This window comes from Pararge aegeria, chromosome 22, assembly GCF_905163445.1.
Source record: "Pararge aegeria chromosome 22, ilParAegt1.1, whole genome shotgun sequence".
NCBI lineage: Eukaryota > Metazoa > Arthropoda > Insecta > Lepidoptera > Nymphalidae > Pararge > Pararge aegeria.
The window spans coordinates 9,446,995-9,457,982 of NC_053201.1; the positions used below are offsets into that span (position 1 = coordinate 9,446,995).

At 35.5% G+C, this 10,988-nt stretch overlaps 1 protein-coding gene across 1 annotated transcript in view; it reads left to right on the top strand.

Annotated features, from left to right (window-relative positions):
* LOC120633612 (DE-cadherin) overlaps positions 1–10,111 on the top strand; it is a 335,396-nt gene extending 325,285 nt beyond the window's left edge. Inside the window, exons 19-24 of the mRNA XM_039903854.1 lie at positions 174–398; positions 2,418–2,548; positions 3,443–3,578; positions 4,550–4,750; positions 5,180–5,335; positions 8,136–10,111. Of these exons, the coding sequence (XP_039759788.1) occupies positions 174–398; positions 2,418–2,548; positions 3,443–3,578; positions 4,550–4,750; positions 5,180–5,335; positions 8,136–8,260 (974 nt within the window). The 3' untranslated portion in view covers positions 8,261–10,111. The remainder of the gene's footprint in view (positions 1–173; positions 399–2,417; positions 2,549–3,442; positions 3,579–4,549; positions 4,751–5,179; positions 5,336–8,135) is intronic.
* The last annotated feature ends 877 nt before the right edge of the window (positions 10,112–10,988 follow it).

Consider the following 10,988-nt stretch of genomic DNA (forward strand, 5'->3'; position numbering starts at 1 on the left):
TAACAGAATTGCCACTTTTGGGTTTCTTTTTCTCGTGTATCTATCCCTGTATGCCATTAAATTGAGACTGGTATTTTGTAGCGAGTTTCATAGTCTATGTTTGTTTCCAGCAAATGCCTTATGTGTAAAGCCATTCAAATAACACCTTAAGTAAATATTATTATTTGTTACAGACTTCATGTCACTGGAGTTAGTCGACGGTTATCCAAATCTGCTGGTGAACTACGGATCCGGCACAACACGCCTTAATAACAGTGTCATAGAGGTGGCTGATGGAAAACCGCATCTTATAGAAATCGTTCTAATGAGAAGCTCCATAGAGATGTTTGTGGACAGATGCAAGCTGTCGACATGCATGAGTCTCGCTGCACCGACTGGGCCCAGAGAAATACTTAACGGTTAGTAAAAAACGAACCATTGCTTTCTTGGGATACAAGATGTTACTCCTGTGTTAACCTCCGTCCTTTGAACTAACTCTATGTCAAAAATCAAGTTGATAAGTTGCTAAGCTAATGTGTAAACTTTGACTAAATTAGAGTATCTGTATCATACAAAAAAAAACATAATTTTGACTGTAAACAAAACAAACAGTATCATTAACTTCGTAGTAAAGTATGACCTCCTGCAACTAGACGTCCAGACCAATGTACAATATAAAACGGGTGTAATGAGGAGAAGGATATCCTGGCTGACCACTTCGCCGGTGGTTTAATAAAAAACCCCGCTCACTATTCAGAACTGCTGCGTCAAAATTTCAGGTTACCAGAATGACCGCTAACGTTCGATAGAGGCACTTCAAGTAGAATCAAGGAAAGAAAACCTTTTAAAAACAAAGGATCCCAAAGCACGTCCTTTCTGTCATTAAACCGCGAGGTATCGTACTGTTTGGACTAGTACAGAGTGTTTTGCATCCTCGTTTCTAATGGGCACCGCAAAAGGAGCTGAAATACCCTTCCGGCTTCCCCACTAACTGTAAATACAGGTTCCTTTTAATGAATATTGTAGAGACATATTTTGAGGCCAAAGGGCATCAAGTGTGATAGCAGTCAAGCGCTGTTTCATATATTTAAACACGTTCTTTAATCGTTCATCCTAATTCGTTAATATTCTCTTACCACCAGCCCGGCTAAATCTCGATTTTTAAGTTCTAAATAAAGGAAAAGTCAAAGGCGAATGAAAATCGTGCTTATAAGTGCTTATAAGCACGATTCTCATATGTTAAGGAGGCGTCAGAGGTTCCCCTTTTTTAACTTGTGTGTAAACTTTCACCAACTTCACTGAACTTTTAGGAAAATTAATTTTCCGCATGACACCTTATTCGAAGTTCATGTCAACAGGATTTCCTGGCACGCTGGCATTTTATCGCTCTCCTGCATTTAATGGCCAAAAATAAATCATGGGGATACTAAAAATATTTGGGCGACACCTTCCCCGCTGGGCATTATGCAAATGTTTGAAAATATTTGTCTTTTTTCCATTTCAACGAATACTTTAGCACTCACAGTCATTTTTAAATTGTAATTTCTTAAACAAAATACTTCTTCCAAGTTCCCTGTTTATCCATTTTTAATTTATTTTCTTTATCATGATGCAATAAAGTTGGATTGAATAGATAGGCATTCTTAATCTCTATTTCCCCATAGCTACTCGTGGCTATACAATTCCCTGGCACCTAATGGGTTCCGAAGTTGTCCTCTTTATAGAGAGCAATCTGCTGGGGTGGTGGATCCGGAAAGTATACAACGGGTTCTCGGTTAAGCAAAGCAAACATGCCGTGTTGGTTTTCAGTTTTGATATACCCTTCTTGACTATGGCCTCGAGGGTTGTGGGCGATGGAGAAAGTTATGCTTGGAGTATCGCTACGTGACCAAATCAGGAATGCGGAGATCCGTAGAAGAACAAGAGCTACCGACATAGCTCAAAGAGTCGCGACGCTAAAGTGGACGGTGCACATAGCTCGGAGAACTGACGGATGTTGGGGTACCAAGGTGTGCTGGAATGGTGACCTCGCAGCGTTGGTAGACCCCCGACGAGACGGACGAATGACAACAAGCGAGTCGCATGGAACTTTAACCAAGCGGCACAAGACTGTGGTTTGTGGAACTCCTTACAAAAGGCGTATGTCCAGCAGTGGACGTCCATTGGTTTACATGATGATACCTTTCTTAAGAGAATCATCATGTAAACCAACTCACATAGTAATGTAAAAAGGTCGAAAGGCTAAGGAGGATGAGAAGACATTCTTGCACTAATAAATTATTAAAATCCGCAGTTTTGCAAACTAAATCAAACTATTGTGATGTTTTGTTTATTGTTTGGTTTTTGGATATCGTAAAGAGTCATTTTAAAGCATTTAATCAAAAATTATTATCCTTTTTTTACATTTTACAGTTTTATTAATTTATAAATTTTAACAGTGAACGGTCCACTACAACTCGGAGGTGCAAGCATTGATCTTCAAAACCTGGCGCGGTCGTTCGGATGGAAACACGTGCCCACGAATACAAACTTTATGGGCTGCATCAGCAATTTCACGTACAACGACTTTGTAAGTATCTTCTCATGTAATACCTTACATTCATACTTTATCTATCAATCCGAGCATAGGCACGAGATGGAAAAATTATACCCCGATTATATCTTAATATATAAAAATCTCCTGTCACGATGTTTGTCCGCGATGGACTCCTAAACTACTTAACCGATTTTAAATTAAATTGGCACACCGTGAGCAGTCTGTTCCAACTTAAGAGATAGGATAGTTTAGATTTTTAATTACAGTCGCAATTTTATTTTATTGCAAATTATTTTTCTATAATTAATTGACAGTCACATGTTATATACATATAATACTACTATACTAATTTAAGGCTTAGCGATACTGAATGCTTTAAAAACAAAATCAAACGCAGACGAAGTCGCGGGCAACAGCTAGTATATATATATATATATATCGATATATATATATTATATCCACTGACTAAGGATAAAATTGTCTTGTCCACCTACCAAAGGATTGCAACAAGGATAAGAAGAAGTCTACTCCTGCTTAATATTATTGGGATATTTTTTCTACTCGTGTGACCATGCTCGGAGACTGGATAAAACTGTGGGAGAATATAAGTATTTTGTCCTTTCCCAATAAAGAAAAATATCTCCTGCGTTATATATTATCATTGGTGCGATCAAACGTGCGATAGAACTGACCTTATTCCAAAGACTTTACTTTAATAAAAATAATATGTCAATAAAATGCACTTTTATGCCATAAAGATGCAATATTGTTTTAATATACCCTGGTAAGACTGAGTCATGCTACTCAGATATCGTTCGACAGCACCTTTCAAACGTTAGAGCGTCACAAAACACTGCATAACTATTCCGACCTTATGCCACGTATTTTAATAAAAGTGCTGTATTGACTGTATGTTTTTGTCCCTAGATGTACAATTTAGGCAGGCCGTCCGTAGATCACAATGCCGATCCCGGCTGTCAGAAGAGCGTGTTCACAGCCGTCACATTTGGCATCGATACAAATTTCTTAGTTGCCATACTCGTCTGCATCGCCATTTTGATCAGTAAGTATATTGAAATTGATGTGCACATTTAAGAATGGTAATTTATATCTACCTTCACTTTTATTCTTTTTTATGACTTAAGAATCAGCTGTGTGCTAAATTTCTCATTTAAGCAACGTGTAAATGAAAAACGAAATAATACTTCACTGGCTTTAGAGGTACGTTATGTACTGTCTCAGAGACTTTTCTGTGTAACCGAAAACCTAAAAGTTTTTGAGTAAATCACTGCGACAGTTTTCACTGAGAGAAATCAGATAAAGTCCTAACATTTATTAGGTACGCGTCGCGTTACAAGGTACAATGCGCGTGTCGGTCTTTTATCTTCATTAGGGTTGTCATAAGTAAACACTTAAAATGTTTTTATTGATTTCGTTTGTATGGAAAAATAAATATGCTTCCTTTGATTTAATATTTTTACAAAGTGATACTTTATAAATCCTTATGAATCCTTTAATATTATTTCTTAATTCTGTTACACTTTGTATATGAATTAATTAATGAATGATCATTAATATATGGTGTAAAAATAAAAAAAATAATAGCAGAGTAAGCTTATGATCGGTTGAGTAAAAGCGTAACACACTCATACTTGCATTTGTAATGTACTGTACCTACTAGCTGTTTTCCGTGACTTTGTTCTGCGCGAAAATCCCCCGGAAACCTATTGCTTCTCAGAGATAAAAAATATCCTACGAGATGCGAATCTTCTATCTCCTAGATGCGAACTATCCCAGTGCCAAGTTTCATCAAGATTTCTACCGTGGTAAACATCTAAACAAGCGCACACACCTTTGCATTTGTAATCATCAATAGCCTATAAAAGTCTAAAGGCCTAAAGGCCTCATTTCCTTAGTCATCTCGTACAACACCAGCGGGTAGGGAGGGGGGGGGGGGGGCACAACTGAATTCTGATCTGCCGTCGCCACACGCATTTATAATAATATATGTATTAATCAACAACCATTTTACAGTCCTTCTGCTAGCAGTCGTGGTCCATCGGAAAAGAGCGGATGCGTGGGCAGAGAAAGAACTAGACGATATCAGGGAGAATATCATAGCTTACGAAGACGAGGGGGGCGGCGAGGGGGACGCGGGCTATGATTTGCATGTCCTAAGGCAAATGTACGACGGACCCCCACCAGACACGGATCCATCGTTTATGCATGCACCAGGTATTTATTTCTCTATTTATTAGATGGACTACAGAAAGTAAAATCATGCTATGGAAAATGGCCATACTCCAGATAATACTTCTTTATTTAAATATAGGCACTTTTGATGCGTAGCTACGTACATTTAACATAGTTATTATGGTGATAACTTCATTTGTAAACTTACATACCTGCACTTTACTGTGACCAAAATGTTTTATACTACGGTTATGAGTGTGCAAATCTTATAGAAATGGTGGAGAAGTACTTATATTGTAAAATGAGCATTGCATTGTGGAATAAACGCTGTAAAATCTTGTTATAACCTCGATTTATAATATAAGATTTTGTTTGAACAGATACTTCTTTGCGAACTTCTTTTTTTGGAAGGGTAATGTTTCTTTATCATACCAAAATATCGACACTACATTCAAATCTTCATTTCATTAGGTATAGTAGGAGCAGCACCGGACATTTCCGGCTTTTTGGATGACAAAAAGTCCGTCCTGGACCGAGACCCGGACATTAATCCGTACGACGACGTGCGACACTACGCGTATGAAGGCGACGGAAATACTAGCGGCTCATTATCGTCGCTAGCTAGTTGTAAGTAACATTAATTTTTTTTTTTTTTAAAGAACGTATTCTATAATTAAATATATGTGGTTCAGCGAAAAAAGTTACGAGTATGATATGCTTGAGCGTATTCCTTCCTAACTAAATGGTTATCCCTTATACAAGATTTAAAAAAAAAATACTGAAAATCATGACAGAAGTTTCTTAGTTATTTGGTTTAAAAAAAAAACTATAAAATGCATTTATCTGTGATTGATGTCTTGTTTGTGTTAAAATATAGTGAAAATGTACGTTTGGTCCCGTTTAAGTTAGCAACGTTCTGAAATTGAATTCCTTCATGTTACACTTAAAGCCACACATATCCACAGATTTTCAATTATGGATCTCGGTACTCTAAAAGAAAATATAATAATCAATATTTTATTACTTATAATATTTTTGGATTTGTCGAAACTTCAAAAACTTGTAACTCGGACATATTAGCAAAATAGGTACGTCCGCCAACCCGCTTGGAGCAGCTTGTTGGGTCTTTGCTCTAAATCCCGCTCTGTGATACATCACCAGCTTATACATGTATAAGCCGGTGTTGATAAAAATTATACCGTATTTAGTGCGGTCAGTGTGAGTACCAGGACAACATAACTCATATAAAGCCTTCTCTAAGTCTCACTTTGCTCATATATTTTATCATTATATTTTATAGTCGTTGTACAAACATCTAGCATGTTAGGTGTTTAAGATATAAATGCCGCTACAAACGGGTAGTCTTATAATCTCTTAGAAGCTTGTAGTAATGAGCGGGAACTTTAGATTACGTAATAGGAATGACGTTTATGCTCCCCGTGGGGATAAGCGGCATAGCCTGCGAGCTAGTAAACAGTATATTAAATGTTTTTAAACTAATAGAAAATGTTCATTGAACATGTTTAGCTATACATACGTGTAAAAACATGACGGCGGTTTGGTGCAGTGGGCAGTTACCCTGCTTTCTGAGTTCAAGGCTGTGGGTTCCCAACTCAAGCAACGCTTACTTTGGGGCTAAGTGACGATGTGTTGGGCTGTTGTCGTAATTAAAGAAAAAACTTACCATTAAAAGCAACCGCGTTACTAGTTTTGAGTTTGTTTTTGGAATCTCGCATCTGTCCAGCTGACATAGCTTTTTTTCTTAGGCATCTTTAAATATGTACATGTACATTGTACGTGCCCCAATCACGGACGTTTTACTAACGTAAATAAACGAATTCCGAGGATAAATGGGGCATAAATTTATACAAATTACGGTCTATGGATCAATTCTTCAACAACTGACGTTTTATATAATACAAAAGTTCTAAGGCCTTGTATTTAAATGGCGAAAATATACCGTTTTCTTAATGGTATTGCCGATTTTTAGTTTTAAAGGGATATATTTAACAAAGTCCCTTATGCTTTTTACTTAATTTCCGATTCATATTCAATGTGAAATAGGCTCGCGATTGACTAAAATCTCACCTGATCGAAAGTGTATATGTATTTTTTTTTTAAATCTTATATATAAATTTATAAATCTTAAACTAAAGTTAAAGTAAAGTAAGTCTTTAACACATACCAGAGCTATCTTTTTTATTTTGCCCTTATGTCACGTTATGCGGGGGGTCCAAAATCTCTCCTTTAAACTTATAGACCGACAATCTCTTCGAGTGCTAGTGCTATGTAATGCCCGTTTTCACTAAATCTAGGAACCACTTAAATCGGATGCCTAATGATTTGGGTAATGCGTAGAGAAAAAAAAAACCTTTCACCAACTCTTAGATGATGGTAAGGCGCCATCTGAAGTTACGATACCGATTCGGCGGTGCGCAATGTTTAGGGGAATTTAACACTTCATAGATGCAAAAAAAACCTCTTTTTTAAATAACTTTAAATCCACATACGTAATATGAAAAATATGATAATACAAATACAAAATACCACACCTTGTAGCAAGAATCATAGACAATTCACGTAATCTTTATTGGCTAAGCGTTATTTACTTAGGTATTTCCTTGTTCGTCGTTAGTGAAAACGGGCATAATAGTATCGATTTTAAATGTTGCTCTTCGCGCTAGTTTTATGTTCACCATCTCCTACACTTTAACTCTTATTACATTAATGGCGGGAATTGCTGAAAATTTACAATATTATGCTGTATATTTTGGTTTGGATAATATCCAGAGCATGTTGAGTAAAAACCACAAAGGAGCCACACCTCTTTGAGTGTTGCGGGCTGCATGTTTAAATGCACTAATAAAGCTTTAAGCCGCGCATTTCACATTTAGCTACGTATATAATAAATTAACGGGATAACATTTTTTTAATTAAGTAGATTTACGATCTTCATTTATGCTTTTTTTTCTCGGGGTTTTATTCATACTTGGCCATCGGGTTTCTTTTGCATTCATAACTACAGTTTGTGAAGATCGTAGAAATATATTAACCGGTACCGACGGCTCAATGTGCTTGCTCTTCAAGGCATCGGAGTGTACAACGAAATTTTTCTGCTTCCGTGTGGTACTGGAATTTCTTAACTGGAAACCCCGAAAAATTTTGATCGTACCAGGGAATCGAATTCTGGACCTTGTGATCCGTAGTTGAGCTCAACGAATAAAAGTCCGTAGAAAAAAAATTATATAATAATTTGGGTAGGCAGTGCTTTTGTACTTGTACGAAGTGCACAGGTCACTCTCCGGTCCATAAAGAAAGTCATCAATATATAATCGTCAATCCGTTACTGCGAGATTTAAGAATCAAGAACGCTGTCGCAACTAGTTGGACGGACAAGAAATAAATATATATTCTTTTATTTCCTAAGGTACCGACGACGAAGATCTCAAATTCAACTACCTGTCCACGTTCGGCCCTCGCTTCCGGAAACTTGCCGATATGTACGGCGATTCCGATGAGGATAGACCGCCACACGAAGAATCCTGGTGCTAGCGCCACGCCTGGCTCGTGTAGCCACCTAACCCTCAACCCTACGCCCCCGCGATAAGGGCGAGTATGTCCTGACAGCTTGGAGTACCCAAGTAAGACCAAGCTTCGAGATGCCTTATTAAAACAGCGTGTTTTATTTTGTGAATGCTGGTAAATAATTTAAGTGTTGTGACATCGCGAACCCACCGGACTTAGGAACTGAAGCCTGTGATATTCGCGCGGTGATTTTAATTTTTATATCTTTTGACGTTCGCGCTTTTTATGATATTCCCGCGGAGCGATTACGGTTGATGTTGCTAAATCGGGAGATACTTACGAGCTCATCTCGTAAATACCGTAAGAATCAAACTTATTTGTACTTAAAATGCCTGCTAGTGACGTTGTTCTTTACCTAATATTAAAAAAGTAGACACGTGTCAATTTAACTCGGGAATTTAATTTCGCGCTCGTTATTAGCTATCTCATTCAAATTGAAACACAATTTCTGCCATCAAAGTTTACATCTTTTGTGTCAACCATCAAAAATCAAATATACTTAAGTTACTATATTTAAGTTTGACATTGGTGTCACTACTGACATTAGTGCCATACAACAACTGGCCCCAGCTTTTATATCATGTTATTTATTTGTGTATCTACGCGTATCTGATAACACTGGTAGTGATCTCGCAGTGTTTTATACTAAAATATTATAAAATTATAATTATTATATGGAACGTGTCACACGTCACGGCGTATAGTGACATGCTGCGTCATCTTTCGTGACTGTTACAGCCCCTCTGTAATATATGAAGGAGAGTTGACGCTGCTTTCACATGTTTATTGTGACGTTCAGTGCACTTGTTAATTTACAAATAAGGAAACGTCACACCGGCTTAGTGTGTCATTTTATACAGTACGATCTCTGCTGTACTCGCTTTCTTTTTTTAGTCAAATCTTAAATATATAATGTATTTGTTGAATACATAATATACATGGATCATTTTTATTTAGCAACTCAACCTTCGGTCACTCCTATTATTTTGTTCCCCAAAACTAAGCGTTTGTGAATTGATGACAGTTGTTTTAGGTATTACGAAAATAAATGTCCTTAAATAATGTGTGTTAATCAGAAAGTGTATCTTGTAAAAAATCGTATGTAAATTACATATTGGAAAAAAATTCAAACATTAATGTTTTAAGAAATGACTGATTTGTAACATTGTTTAGGCATCGTTGTAGATACGCCTAAATTATTTCTTGTATGTAATTTTTATATATAATAAACTAAGGAGCGAACTTCATATGACTCGTGTAACCTTAAGCTTAGGGCATACTGTATGTACCTACTATTAACTTTGGATTATTATTATTTTTGTATGATTGTAAATTATTGCGGCAAAATGCAGGGTTGCCCTCCCACTCGTTATAGTATTATGATTGGCAGCATTTATGACAGTTGTAATTAAAGTTTTTTTTTTTGTAGTAGATTATATTCTAAAAGTTAAGTGCCATTATGTTCAGTTTGTAATTTTAAGTTTGCGTAAAACCTACCATGTGTACTCACATGCTAGTCACTTTGGCTTCTCTTTAAAAACTTTCGTAGCAGTTATTAGGAGAATCACATTTTTAATGTTGTAGCTGAAGTGAAGGTATCGTGGTAGAGGTCGATTCCCGCCCATTTTGTAATTTCTATTTGTGTTATCTTTTTTACATTGTTAGCCTTAAGTTCTTTTTTACAATTTATTTTTATGTTAATGACGTACTGTAATTTTTTATCTGTGCAAACTAATGTTTGTTTATTTATACAAGTGATTTTGTAAAGCGTCCAGTTCTAAAAATGTAGTTCGTTTAAATAAAAGAATGAGATAAATATACTTTGGTTTTATGGTTGAAAAACCTTTAATAGCCTTTGATAAGTATGTATCTATTCATCGTTTAAAGTTCACTAATATATATAATCGAATTAGAACATTGACTCACGTGGTTATTTAAATATTTTTTAGGCAGAATAAATGGTTATTTTGCAAAGCTAGTTTTCATATATTTGGAGTTCAAATTATAAAAGTATTATTTTGACACACGGATTTGAAAATTTACAGAATACCAATGTGTACTAGGCCTAAATAAGTGTAAATATGTAAATTTTAAACTAGCCCGTACATTTAAATTTATGTCGTATATTAACTAAATTTTGTATGGTAACATTAAAATATACAAGGTGTCTTATAATTATGCATATCAACGAATTGTAAGGTAAAATTCATCATCTTATCTCATCTGTCTAAAGTTAACTATATGTTACTAATATTCCTAATGAAAAACGTAATAATCATATATCTATATTCATAATTACATAATATAATAAATTCGTTAATAAAGATATCCGTAATTTCGCCAATCTAAGTAATAATATTTTAAAAGTTAATAAAACTTATAAATATTATAAATAAAGAAATACTAACTTTACGAAATTAATAAGCGAAGATTAATATTGTGTCAAGATTATATTTATTTCTGTAATATCCAAGTAAAATTATATTTAAATACTAACACTATCTTTTTAAAATAAAAGTAAATTCGCGTGCGTTTTACACGAGTAATAAAAACAGTAATACTGGTGGATATACGGATCGACAATTCTTTTATGTTTAATTTCATTTCATCACACTCCTGTACTTATAATATATGATTTGTCATCTTTAGGTAGCCATAATTGTGGTGATCGAAAACACAAGAGACAAGAAACAAC